The 14,092-nt window shown below is 43.2% G+C and overlaps 3 protein-coding genes across 3 annotated transcripts; 1 reads left to right on the top strand and 2 right to left on the bottom strand.

The window, feature by feature from the left end:
• Positions 1 to 1,502: 1,502 nt before the first annotated feature.
• On the top strand, positions 1,503 to 5,399 carry LOC110159868 (olfactory receptor 24-like). The gene is made up of 3 exons (XM_020924472.2): positions 1,503 to 2,271; positions 3,604 to 3,830; positions 5,038 to 5,399. Exons 1-3 carry the CDS (start codon positions 1,859 to 1,861, stop codon positions 5,397 to 5,399), a joined length of 1,002 nt encoding a protein of 333 aa, XP_020780131.2. The 5' UTR covers positions 1,503 to 1,858.
• A 2,860-nt stretch (positions 5,400 to 8,259) lies between these two features.
• Positions 8,260 to 9,198, bottom strand: LOC110159867 (olfactory receptor 13-like). The gene has a single exon (XM_020924470.2). The coding sequence runs from the start codon at positions 9,196 to 9,198 to the stop codon at positions 8,260 to 8,262; it is 939 nt and encodes a 312-aa protein (XP_020780129.1).
• A 3,228-nt stretch (positions 9,199 to 12,426) lies between these two features.
• On the bottom strand, positions 12,427 to 13,365 carry LOC110159865 (olfactory receptor 13-like). Its single transcript, XM_020924468.2, has one exon. It carries the CDS (start codon positions 13,363 to 13,365, stop codon positions 12,427 to 12,429), a length of 939 nt encoding a protein of 312 aa, XP_020780127.2.
• Positions 13,366 to 14,092: the final 727 nt, after the last annotated feature.

Below are 14,092 nucleotides of genomic sequence, written 5' to 3'. Positions count from 1 at the left end.
TCTGTTTTTTGTTTTGTTTCAGTTTTCTTGTTTTTCTTAAACTGTGTGTAGTAACACTGGATTTTCCACCCTGACAGACAAACACAGGTTCTCGTATCTCATCTTATTTTATTTGATCTGATTCGACCAGAGTAGAGTTTCCTTTAGGCACACACCTTTAGAATTTAAGACATGATTATATCTGCGCAGTGTTGAGAACTAAATCCATCTACTGAGAAAACATATTCTGAAAATTAATTTTGAGTTACAGTTACTTTTTCATTTGGTGGTATTTCTTACATTTACTAATTAACGTGAAGATGTTGTCAAAAACAGCCTATGAAATGTTTTGATTTAGTGTTTTTGCCGTGTTCTGTTTATATAGAGCTGATTTAGTCCTGGGTTAGACTCAGTTTAAACCTGACCTGGCTTAGACCAGGTTTAGACTTGGTTTAAACCTCATTTGGACCTGGTTTAGTCCAGGGTTAGACCTATAGGCCTTGTTTAGTCATGGTTTAGTCATGGTTTAGTTGTAGTTTAGTCATGGGTCATTCCATATTTAATTCTTAACCTCAGTCTAATCCAAGTTTAGTCCTGGTTTAGTCTTGGTTTAGTCCTGGTTTACTGTGGTAACTGTGGTGATGTTTCATAATCCTGACCTAAAGAGTTACTGTATTCCATTTCTCTTTCATTTGGTGGTATTCAGAATAAAAAGAGCACATTACAGTTTTGGATCATTTAGGTTCAAACTGCACAGATAAAAACAGACCATGTTGTGATGAGGCAGGTGTAATTTTCCTTGTCCAGTTACTCATAAATACTTTTTAATTTAAATGCAACTCGATTCAAAGTGTTCAGAAACTGTACTCTGATGGGCCTGTACTGGAAATGGGCCCCAGGTTTATGGTTCTGGCATGAAAAAGTGAAAAGCCGCTGTAATAATTCTCTTTGACGTGAGTTTATAACAGTTTTGAATTTGAATTTTGGGATTCATGTGATTTTTTTATAAACTTTATTTAAATTCAAAGTCAAACACAGATTAAGATGTTTTCTTATCAGAATCTGTGATGCTTTTTAACCAATCAGATTTCTCCATACTCTGATTGTTCATCTTTCATTTAATAATTAACATGAAGATGTCATCAAAAACAGCCTCTGAAATGTTTTGATTTAGTGTTTTTGCCATGTCCTGTTTTTATAGGGGTAGACGTGGTTTAAACCTGACCTGGTTCAGACCAGGTTAGGACTTGGTTTAAACCTATAGGACTTTCTTTAGTTGTGGTTTAGTCCTAGTTTATTCATGGTTTATTCCACATTTAATTCTGTCTTGGCCTCAGTCTAGTCCAGGTTTAGTCCTGGTTTAGTCCAGGTTTAGTCCTGGTTTAGTCCTGGTTTAGTCCTGGTTTAGTCCTGGTTTACTGTGGTAACTGTGGTGGTGTCTCATGATCACGACCTAAGGAGACCTTAAAATGTGAGGGATAAATATTTTGTTCATGTTGTTTTGTCTGGATCTTAGGTCTGGTCTGAGTCCTGGTCAGAGTTACCCTGATGGGATGGAGCCCAAGACTCAAATATCTGCTCAGTTCCCTGAAATGCAACAGTCTCCACATAAATGCAGTGTGCACTGGACAGAGAGCACAGAGCCGCTGATGCTCCTCTGAAGTGAACAGAGGAGAATACACAGACAGCTCAACGGGGAGGCATGACAAAGTCAGGTTAAAGACTTTTGGCACAAAGGCAGGGTTAGGTTTGAATAAAACTATAGAATCCCCCTTTCAATGAATGTTATGGCTCTGGTCTGATCTTTGGTTTGGTCTCTGGTCTGGTCTTAGTCCTGGTCTTTGTCCTAGTTCTGGTCTGGTCTTTGTTTCAGGTACAGATGTCTAATTCATCCGCGGTTCTGGACCCAGTGGTGTTTGAGCTGGAGGGTTTCATGGTTGCCCCTGGTTACGGGCCCCTCCTCTTCCTGTTGCTGTTGTGTAACTTCCTGTTCGTGTGGGCGGGTAACGGGGCAGTGCTGGTTGCCGTGGCGACAGATAGGCGGTTGCGGAGGCCGATGTTTGTGCTGATGGTTAATCTGGCTCTGGTGGACCTTCTGGGGGCCACGGCTGTCTGTCCCCACATCCTCATGCACTTCCTGTACGCCGACCGGTCAGTCGCCGTCCAGGGCCCTGGGTCACAACCGATCAGCTACCGCTCCATCAGCCACTCCCTCGCTCTGCTGCAGGCTTTCGCCGTTCACACGTACGGAGTCGCCGTGCAGACCGTGCTCGCCGCCATGGCCTACGACAGGTAAATAATACTCTTACTAGTGGTGTAGTCAAGAGGGTCCCGAGACCACAGGGTCCCGAGACCACAGGGTCCCGAGATCACAGGGTCCCGAGACCAGGACAAGACCAAGACTTTGAAAGGTCGAGACCGAGACAAGACCAAGACCACGGCCTCTCAAGACAAAATCAAGACCATCTTTGTCATTTTCAACATTTATTTGTATTTTGCAGTTATTTTGGCACATTTATATCAATTTTTTTATAAATCTATCTCAATTTTATGTGATAAATGTTAATCTAAGCTTAAAATAAGCCAAACTGTACTGTACTGAAACACTCTGCGCCCCTTTTGTGGACCCTCACCCACAGTTTGAGAACCCTTCTTTAAGAGAACTTCCACTGGCGCTTTACACAAAACTGTGAAGAAAGTTTCTAACTGGAGTTACATTCTCTTTGGTTTTGCAGAGGGATTTAGCCTCAGCCAATTAACCAAACACGTGACAAACAAAGATGCATTTGTGCACTTCTATTGGCAAACATCAGTCACATATCACAGTAGACCTGCTCTGTGCTGTAGACATCCTCTGTGCCAACCTGTAGCATACATTTGGATGAGTTATTGCTGTTTTAATCAGCATGCATTGAGGACCGAGTCGATGTGGGCTGTACGTGAGGAGGAGGAAGAGTGTAAAAAGATGAGGAGCAATGCAAGATATTTTAACCTGCTCTGTGATACACGCTGGTACATGAGGGCACATGCTTTTGTGGACACTTCCGCTCACTGGTACAAGTTTAATGCTGATGGCAGCAGCTGTAATGACATATGATCGCACTTGTCTAGTGTCAGACCTCGAGTCTGAGATGAGACTGAGTCCAAATGCAGTCAAGGCCCAGATGACCAAGACCATTAAAAAAATGGTCTCGAGGCTGGTCTCAAGTACTACGACATTAACTCTTACAGACCCCATAATAAGGCTTATGACAAATATGTTTATGCTAACCTATGCTCATAACCTCCACCTGCTGTCTAAACCTACAGATTAAACGAGGCCTACAACAGGTATGTTTAAACTACGCACTAAAGGCTCATTTATGCCAAACAGCGAGTTCCAAGTGTAGTAACCATGACTGCATTTATACTGCCAAAGATATCAACACTGTGTTCTCTTAAACAACCACCAGAGGGCACTAAAAATCATATAGAGAGTCCACTGAAACAGATGAAACAGAGCAACTATTTCATCCCTAACTTTAACTGCCTCAGTCCTGTTCCAAATATGGATCTCGATGAGGTTCATTTGGAGCTGACCATTGTTGGTCATGGCTCACTCCCTTAGTCCACTTCTGTCCTCAGGTACGTGGCCGTGTGCGAGCCGCTCCTGTACCACACCATCATGACTCCGCTCCGGGTTTTCTGGCTCTGTTTCTGGTCCTGGTTCTCGGCCTTTGTCTTTATCGGGATTCTGTTCGGCCTTCACTCCGGGACCAGGTTCTGCGGGACTCTGATCCAACATGTTTACTGCAGTAACCGAGGAATACTTCAACTGTCCTGTGATCCCACGCCCATCAACAACTACTATGGTGAGTACTACAAATACTACTGCTAATACTGCGAGTACTAGGCATAGTGCTGATACTAATACCACTACAGACATTACACGACTATTGCAGCACTTTAAGTTACTCTCACCAAAATATCTGTGTGAAGATGCCGAACATTTGGCCCGTATTTGGACTAAACCAGGACTAAACCAGGACTAAACCAAGGACTAAACCAGGTCTAAACCAGGACTAAACAAGCACAATCAGAGATAACAACCTGGTCCCCATGAGGCATCGGTGGTCAGTTCATCACCACAGAAGCAGTTTATGAGGAGCCCAGCCCATATTACATGATCGTTATATCCACAATGTAATGTGTGTATGTGTACAGGCCCATGAACATTAGTGTGATATTGGTCACACATGAGAATGTCTGTGTTTACTAGTGTGGAACCAAAATATAATTTTTCATGAGTTGTGTGTGTGTTAGTTGTGTGACTGTAGATCAGTGTGTTGTGTTTCACCAGAATAACAAGAAATGGAAATTATTTTCGTCCCAATTAGAATTTTAATGTCATACACTGAAAGAGAAAGGAACTGTTATAATTAGTGATTATCTCAAAAACTATTAATATTTTACGATACAAATGCATAGAATTATAAATAGATAATAATTTTTCTAAGATTTTGAGACACTCCTGTTGCTCGAGCTCGATCCTTCGTGGAGTTATGACCAAAACTGCATATTTGACCTTGGTTATCTTGACTTTTAAGTGACCTTGACCTGTTTCAACCTGTAACATCCAGTGTGCCCCGGTTATGTGTGTGGGCCAACTTGTGTGATGATTGGGTGAATATTTCAACCCACAGATGGTTCAGAAATTGCCAAAATTGCCAATCCTTTATAACGGCATGACCTTTCAATTGACCCGTGTGACCTCAAATGACGTACCAAATTTGGTAATAATTGGTCCATAAATGGCGGAATTATCGCGGGTGGACACACATACAGAGACACAGAGACACAAGGTGAATATAAAACCAGGTCAAACCTTCGGGGACCAGGTAACTAGGACTAAACCAGGACTAAACCAAAGCTGAACCAGGACTAAACTAGGACTAAATCAGAGCTGAACCAGGACTGAACCAGGTCTAAACCAGGACTAAACTAGGACTAAACCAGGACTACAACACTTTCTCAGTGACCCTCACCCTGATGCTCTTGCCCTGTGACTCCGCCCCTCAGGTCTGGTGATGACATATACAGTCAGCACAAGCGTGTTCCTGGTCACGGCGTTCTCGTATGCTCGGATCCTGTTGGCAGTCCTGGGTCGTGGTGGTCTAGACCCGGTCCAGACCCGGTCCAAGGCCCTGCAAACCTGCTCCTCCCACCTGCTGGTCTACGTGCTGTACAACTTGGCATCCGTCATCATCGTCATATCGTACCGCTTCCCTGCTCTTGCCCCAAACATCAAAAAACTCTTCAGCATCCTCTTCATCATTGTCCCGCCTGCCGTCAACCCGCTCGTCTACGGCCTGGTGAGCCGCGAGCTGCGCAGCGCCATCTGCAGGCAGCTGAACCGCGTCGCACCCAAGAGACACAGCTGAAGACTAACACAGCTAACCTTAACCCAAGAGATTAAAAAAAATAAATAAATATAAAACTAAAACCTAAAACTTTAACCCATAAACTAACCCTGTCATTGCCTGATTTGGGAAACTGTCACCCCTCTCTCTACAACCTTAAAATGTTCGTATTAGCCCGCTCTACATGATCTTTCTGTTTTTATTTCATAATTTTGTCCATAAATCACAATACGGATATTAATAATTGATTGTTAGTGTTTCTAGGCCAAACTGGCCGTGCAGACAGGAGGAGGTGTTACCTTCAAAAGCATCCGAATTATCTTTTTAAGGCCTGTGCACACACACCACAACATTTTTTGGTCGTTTTTTGGTGACGTTTTTTTTTGAGAACGGGTTCCAGAGTGGAGAAATCAGATACACACATCGATCAATAGCAAAGCTAACGCATGAGTAATTAAACTGTTGAATTTTGAGACCAAGTTATTCTAATAATTTTCATCTTAATCTTATGGGTAAAAACGAAAACTTAAGTTTAACTTTTGCAAAACAAAATGGCGATATTTCTGGGCTACATCTTAAACAGGATAAACTACCTTAAAATGAAAAAAAAAAAAAAAACGTGTTGAGATTTGCATTATTAAATATTATTGTTATTGTTAACAGCGCCACATACAGGTGTGGCAGATGTATTACATCATTTTCACTCTGTGCTCCATTTATTTATTGATCCGACACTTGTGTGGATGCTATATTTTTTCAGCCCGTAAAAGAAAAAAATCCAGGAGTGTTGTCGTGTTGACGTAGCCTTAGTTGCTCTGAAACTGCCAAATCAGGCAATGACAGTCTAACAGCGCTAAAGGCGAACTTTAACCCACGAGACCGAGCTTACCCTAATCCTCTTTGACTCCTTCGACCTTTGGTCCCAGCGGCTCACTCCTCAGTCTTTTTCAGTCCTGTGTCTTTGATAAACGTCACATTTAAATAAAGCGTACAACCTTGATCATGTTCTCTTTCTTTTACTATGTATGTACCTCTGTAATTAGTACTCATCAAATCACAAACTCGTTAAGAAAGTAACACTGTGTGGTGGTAAAAATGGGGGTAAACTGGAGCAATGATTTCAGGAGAATAAAGATTACTCAAACTTTAAATACTCCAATGAGAAGGAAGCAACTATAACCTGGTTAAAAGCTCCTAAAGTCGATCATAATAATAAAAGGACTCCTTTAAGAATCACAAATAGAAACACATCTGAGCCATGCTCCATTTTATTCAATATTTGAGTGAAACCTAACCAAACATGTTACAGACAGAAATGGGATGTCCCAGAGTTTTATCATATTTTCAAAAACAAAACATATTATTCCTTAAAGCAGATTCTGGGTTGAAAGTGTAGACTAAATGCACAGAGCAAACCAGCTGTTCGTAACAGGAAGTGAGCAGAGGAGGACTTCCAGCTCAGTCGACTCCAGTTCACTTTACACTGAAAAACTGTCGCCTTTCTCTCTGCTGCCTGGAGCCTTGTCAATTTGGTCTTAAAATGTTCGTATTAAAACACTGTTGTATTAAAGGATAACTGATGTTAAAGATGGAATTTAAGAGTTCTAATGTAAAGCAGGACTCGCGCAGCCTTTGTGAGTGTTTGACTTGAGTTTTGAGGTAGCACTCAACAAATGTTGAGAAATATTACCAATCCAGTATAATCAATTATCTAAGTTAATTAATGAATTAATTAATATTGAATTAAACAATTGTTCTGAAGTAAATTTGTAAATTCTTGTCCATATCAGTGACCCATATCTGGAAATAACATCACTATTCACCAAAGCAACTGTGGTTTATGAGGATTTATTGACCAAGTTAAATAGAAGCACTGAGATATGAAATATGCAAATAAGTGCCGGCTCCTCTAGACTGGTGTCTAAAGATTGGAGATTTGGTACAATTTTAAGAGTTTTCTAAAGTCGTATGTTGAGTCTTAACTGATCAAATAAGCCAATGTGTGATACGTGCTCATACGACCAAGGGAGTGGAGAAGTCCATCACAATGTGGTTTAGAAGTCCAGTGGTTTGGAGGTCTGAAGTCCTCAGGGCGTCAGGTCTGACGAATCAAACAAGCAGAGACAGATGGAGGCTCCGTGATCTAAACAAGAACTCCAGGCTCAAGCAGCGTCCGGCTGAAGGAACGCTGTAACCTCTGTTTAAAGAGGAACAGAAGATACTTTCCCACGTCCATGAGCTCTGAGAGCAGCACTGGTCACAGATTAAGGCCAGTTAAACCAAAAGGCTACTGACTACAAAAATGCAAATATTAAACTTCAGAAAAATATGAAAGTTTCGCTTCAGGTCAGATTAAGTACAGTAATTTGGACAAAACACATCAAAAGACAGGCACAAATTTGTAAGAGGGCATTGTCTCTGTCTATGTTCTTTGTCCAGCAGAGACGATAAGGAGTTTCTCTGTCTCCCTGTTCGTCTGTCCTCTCTGGTCAAAGGTCCGAGATGAACGCTCTTTTTGAACTGAGAGATCTCCTCAATGATAACAGTCTGTGTTCTGTTATAACCACACACATACGTTTTAGTGGGCGAAGGCTAAACAAATGAGAGTGACTTGGCTAAAGTTGAGTGGGGAATGAGAATGTTGTGTGAAATTCCTCTCACTTTTGCCTTTACCGTTAACAGACACAAAAAAACATGACATTTACAGATCAATATTCAAACAACTGGCCTCATAAGCTTCATTTGACTGGAGCCGTGATGTCACAGTCCCTTAGTCCAATTCTATTAGCGAAACTCTTTCTGCTCGAAGCATGATCAAAATAATTCCTGATGTGTCCTGAGTTGAGGTGCATCTGGTTTAGAATGACCTCAGTGTTCGTGCTCAGTGCTGCCCCCTGCAGCGGCGCAACAGACGGCGCAGGCTCTGGTGGATCTCGTGGCATTGGAAGCCGTAGATGACGGGGTTGAGCGCCGGCGGTATGATGTTGAACAAAATGGTGGATATTTTGCGGTAGGGTTCGTAGCTGGGATACCGGTGCAGCGCGATGATGAGTATCCCGCTCGTGAACATGACCAGATACAGCAGCAGGTGTGTGGAGCACGTCTGCAGGGCCTTACGGTTCAGGCTGCTGCTGCGTTTGGTGGCGCACGCCACCGCAATGTACGAGTACGTCACCACGATGGAGCCGATGGACGAGGTGAGCAGCACCACAGTGAACGTCAGGCCGTACACATTATTTATAAACGTGTTTTCACAGGAGAGTTTGAAGAGCGACGCGTTATCGCAGTATGCATTTAACAACAGTGAGCGACAACGGCTTAACCTCAGCGTCAGACCAAGTAAACCCGTCACCAGCACGGCCCCGACCCCCCACGCTGCCACCGTCAACGCCATCAGTGTGCGCCCGCTCATCACGGCCGAGTACCGCAGTGGCGTGCAGATGGCCGCGTAGCGGTCGAACGCCATGATCATCAGGATGGTGTGGTTATTGGTTCCGAACATGTGCGTGATGAACGCCTGTACCACACAGCCACCCAATGAGATGAGCCGCCTGCGAGGGGGGCGGGGCAGGTCATAAAGGAGGCGGGGCACAAGGGCAGTGTTGCCCAGGACGTCGTTGAGTGACAACTGACACAACAGGATATACATGGGCTGGTGGAGGGCGGAGTCAGAGCAGATCAGAGCAATCACGCCCACGTTCGCCGTGACGATGAAGAGGTGACTGAAGAAGAGCGCGAGGAACGCTGGCGTCAGGAAGGAGGCGGGGACAGGGAGACCCTCCAGCTGCAACAGATCGCTCACAGAGCTCATGTTCTCCATCTGCCCCCCGTGTGACTGAAGACCTTTCACCACCGTCACTAGATTTGAAAAACATGGCAACAATTACAGAAAATCATCAGACTTACAATAATGTCAAAGTCTATAACATGTTTTCCTCCTCTCTCAAAGAGAAAAGAACCATACTTTGAATTAAAATCTTTAACAAATTTATACTGAACTCATTTTGAATCAACAATAAACTGAACCTACACTTTATAAACACATTATTACATTTAATGGTCTTATTTTACACTAAGGGCGTACTCACACTATGACTTCAGAACCGGGCTGTGCTCAAGCACGATTGTGTTGGATTCTATGTTCTGCACTCACACCTGCACAACCGAACCAGGCCACGGCCCGATCACGTCATCACACAATGCTGTTTGTTCACATCACGCAGTAGTACTATTGCTTTTAACGGAGAAAGAAGTCTAGCGGCATGAAATATCTGTTAAACAGTGAGACAGATGTGCATCCTCTGTGAGTTTATGGAGATAAAAACAGAACGGAGTGAGGACAGCCAGAGACACCGATTATACTCGATTATGCTCACACTGGTCAAGCGTGCCGCACTTTAGGAACTATCCGTGCTTGGACATGGTTCTGAAGTCCTAGTGTGAGTGCACTCTATATTGACTCGTGAGCTTTAAGACATGTTATTATGCTGTTACCTAATCAAAAACACATCAAGTTGTGTTTTGTTTCATTCTTGAGTAACACTTTAATCTTTGTTTCAGTAGAGATTAGAAAATGCAAGGCTGAATTTATCCAGTTGATTCTAATGAAGGTGTATGAAGTTTAAAGACACAGTCAAGTACTTCCTGTACTACCACATGACATCACAAGGTGGATCAGAGTGTTAAGAGTTGGTGTGTTAAACATGTGTGAATGAAACAAAACACAACTCCAGGTCTGTTTGTGACGAGGAAACAGCATCACAACATAGATCAGAAAACAGTGCAATATGACCGTAAACTGGAACTAGAACTGGACCAGACCAGGACTAAACCTACTAGAATACTAGACCAGGACTAGAACAGGACCAAACCAAGACTACACACATGTGAACACAACACACCCTTCGACCAGTTTCAGTTCTGGTTTAGTCCTGGTTTTATTTATCAGTATTACCACTTCGATATCTGCACCATTTTCTCACTGACAAAGGCCGTACACATTTTTAGAGTCCAGCTGCAGTTAAATCATTTTTTATGATTAACACTGAATTTAAAATTTCTGTCCAAAAGAACATTCACATAAATTTAGTTAAACTCATGGACTAAATAACATTAACAACTGAAATGCACAAGTCATAGTCACTCCTAAACAATGAGAGCAAATAAATTATGTTATTGTAAGAAAAAACTAGAAAAGCAGTCAGAGAGCGCAGACCTCCGCCAAGGACTACCCCCATTTTTTATATAAATTGCGATAAAATCAGTCTTCTGGATCAGATCCGGATCAGCCTTTGGAATATGAAAGAGGATCCCATTGTACATCCCTGAGTCAAATTTCATGGGGTTTGGTCAATAATTAACCGAGATATTGAGAAACAAAATTTTTGGCCCCATTTACCACAATGTTAACTAAAAATTCAAAGTGATCCAGAATCCAGGATTTCTTCCAGATCACCCCCAAAATGAAGTCAGTTCTTCCTTTTCACATTTCCAACAAATCCTGAAAATTTCATCAAAATCGGTCCATAACTTTTTGAGTTATGTTGCTAACAGACAAACAAACAAACAAACAAACAGACAAATGCCGGCAAAAACATAACCTCCTTGGCGGAGGTAATGAAATGATTATACACAGAGAGGACGTCTGACACACAGGGACACAGGAGGATGGGAGGGCATCTGACACACAGGGTTAGTGTTTAAAGTGAAAGTTTTACCAAGTTGTGCTGTGCGCCTGTCCCCAGACCAGAGCTCTCTTTCAGGGTCTGGACTTTTATCTGTGTCCTGTGTCTGTGCATCTCCTCCTCTTCTGTCCCTGTGTGTCAGATGCCCTCCCTCCTCCTCTCTCCCTGCAGGCCTCAGTTTGTACCACACATAAAGAAGAGGGCAGGAGGTGCTGAAGTTTTTTTAATTTTTATTTACATTACATCATTAAATTAACATACAATTTACACATTTAAAGTTTAAAGCAAACGTGTTGCACAAAATGTTCTTTTCAGAGGTTTAAAGCATGTTATAGTTGTTTCCCCTCATCATCGGCTCATCTGAAGTTGTATTTGGTGATTTGTGACATCAGCGTGAGTGTGACTGGGCTAAAGTTGAGTGGGGGATGAGAATGTTGTGTGAAATTCTTTTCACATTTGCCTTATGAACCATTAGCAGATTTACACAAATAAAAGGTTTTCACATGACATTTACAGATTAATATTCAAATAACATTGACAATATTCACAGCATGAACAGTTTACACCATCCCTCTTTTTTCTCTTGAGAAAGTCCATTAGCGGAGATTGTTTGATTTTGTGTCTTTTATTTGTGTCTTGGTTATGGCCAATTTATCTGAATTTACTACAGTCAGTTGGTTTCTTTGGAGGAGGAACTTTGTAGATCTTGTAGCTCTTTTGGAGAGTCTTTATGTAAAAAGAGTTAAATGTGTTCTCTACTTGCAGAACACAAGTCTCTCAATCTTATCAATCAGCTCCAGGGTCCAGAGAGCTGAAGGAAGCAGGGGATGGTCGTGCATCCTTGAGAGTCATAGAAGGCATCTAGCCCAAACCACTTGGTTTGGTGAAAATTTCCTTCTTAAATTTCTAATACCAACAGTGAAGCAGGTGCTTCTCACAGTTTCACAGGTCTAAACAGGGACACTACGACGCTCTACATGATCCTGGTGCTTTTATTTTGTCCGTATAACTGCCGGCCTCATGAGTTTCATTTGACTGGAGCCGTGACGTCACAGTCCCTAGAACCAGTTCTTTATAGAGTCTATGAGTGAAACTCTTTCTGATTGTAATGAAATGTGTCACTGAGAGAGACTGTTCCAGTGGAAGTGACGGGGAAAGTGGCATCGCTCCATGTGTCCAGAGACTTTTGCTGCTTTGAATTTATTTTCATTGTTTATTCTCTCTGCTGCCTGTAGATGGCGCACTAATGCTCAATTACCTCTACAATGTCTGATAACAATTCCATGACACTCGAAGCATGATAAAAATTCTTATGTGTCCTGAGTTGAGGTGCATCTGGTTTAGAATGACCTCAGTGTTCGTGCTCAGTGCTGCCCCCTGCAGCGGCACAACAGACGGCGCAGGCTCTGGTGGATCTCGTGGCATTGGAAGCCGTAGATGACGGGGTTGAGCGCCGGCGGTATGATGTTGAACAAAATGGTGGATATTTTGCGGTAGGGTTCGTAGCTGGGATACCGGTGCAGCGCGATGATGAGTATCCCGCTCGTGAACATGACCAGATACAGCAGCAGGTGTGTGGAGCACGTCTGCAGCGCCTTACGGTTCAGGCTGCTGCTGCGTTTGGTGGCGCACGCCACCGCAATGTACGAGTACGTCACCACGATGGAGCCGATGGACGAGGTGAGCAGCACCACAGTGAACGTCAGGCCGTACACATTATTTATAAACGTGCTTTCACAGGAGAGTTTGAAGAGCGACGCGTTATCGCAGTATGCATTTAACAACAGTGAGCGACAACGGCTTAACCTCAGCGTCAGACCAAGTAAACCCGTCACCAGCACGGCCCCGACCCCCCACGCTGCCACCGTCAACGCCATCAGTGTGCGCCCGCTCATCACGGCCGAGTACTGCAGTGGCGTGCAGATGGCCGCGTAGCGGTCGAACGCCATGATCATCAGGATGGTGTGGTTATTGGTGCTGAACAGGTGTGTGATGAACGCCTGTACCACACAGCCACCCAATGAGATGAGCCGCCTGCGAGGGGGGCGGGGCAGGTCATAAAGGAGGCGGGGCACCAGTGCGATGTTGCCCATGATGTCATTGAATGACAGCTGACACAACAGGATATACATGGGCTGGTGGAGGGCGGAGTCAGAGCAGATCAGAGCAATCACGCCCACGTTCGCCGTGACGATGAAGAGGTGACTGAAGAAGAGCGCGAGGAACGCTGGCGTCAGGAAGGAGGCGGGGACAGGGAGACCCTCCAGCTGCAACAGATCGCTCACAGAGCTCATGTTCTCCATCTGCCCCCGTGTGACTGAAGACCTTTCACCACCGTCACTAGATTTGAAAAACATGGCAACAATTACAGAAAATCATCAGACTTACAATAATGTCAAAGTCTATAACATGTTTTCCTCCTCTCTCAAAGAGAAAAGAACCATACTTTGAATTAAAATCTTTAACAAATTTATACTGAACTCATTTTGAATCAACAATAAACTGAACCTACACTTTATAAACACATTATTACATTTAATTGTCTTATTTTACACTAAGGGCATACTCACACTATGACTTCAGAACCGGGCTGTGCTCAAGCACGATTGTGTTGGATTCTATGGCCGCACTCACACCTGCACAACCGAACCAGGCCACGGCCCGATCACGTCAGCACATGATGCCATTTGTCCAAAAGTCCTAGTGTGAGTGCGTCCTATATTGATTCATGTGAGCTTTAATCCATGTTATTACGCTGTTACCTCGTCATACTGATACTGAGTTGTGTTTTGTTTCAGTCACACATGTTGAGTAACACTTTATTATTAGTCTGACATCTCCAAAGCTCAAAATGCTCTTACTCCTGTTGGTGTCATAAAGCTGTAGTTTATTTAATCTTTGTTTCAGAAGAGACTGAAAAATGCAGAACTGAATTTATCCAACTGATTCTAATGAAGGTGTATGAAGTTTAAAGACACAGTCAAGTACTTCCTCTACTACCACATGACATCACAAAGTGGACCAGAGTGT

The sequence above is a fragment of the Boleophthalmus pectinirostris genome, unplaced genomic scaffold, assembly GCF_026225935.1.
Source record: "Boleophthalmus pectinirostris isolate CB_2022bp ecotype Guang Dong unplaced genomic scaffold, ASM2622593v1 HiC_scaffold_12, whole genome shotgun sequence".
NCBI classification, from domain to species: domain Eukaryota; kingdom Metazoa; phylum Chordata; class Actinopteri; order Gobiiformes; family Gobiidae; genus Boleophthalmus; species Boleophthalmus pectinirostris.
Note: the sequence above shows the minus strand (reverse complement) of the source record. Positions and strands in the feature narration are given on the sequence as shown.

Coding starts and splice junctions, on each gene's coding strand:
- LOC110159868 (XM_020924472.2), top strand. CDS start 1,859: ATGTCTAATTCATCCGCGGTTCTGGACCCAGTGGTGTTTGAGCTGGAG. Junction 2,272..3,603: donor GCCGCCATGGCCTACGACAG/GTAAATAATACT, acceptor TTCTGTCCTCAG/GTACGTGGCCGTGTGCGAGC. Junction 3,831..5,037: donor GCCCATCAACAACTACTATG/GTGAGTACTACA, acceptor TCCGCCCCTCAG/GTCTGGTGATGACATATACA.
- LOC110159867 (XM_020924470.2), bottom strand. CDS start 9,198: ATGGAGAACATGAGCTCTGTGAGCGATCTGTTGCAGCTGGAGGGTCTC.
- LOC110159865 (XM_020924468.2), bottom strand. CDS start 13,365: ATGGAGAACATGAGCTCTGTGAGCGATCTGTTGCAGCTGGAGGGTCTC.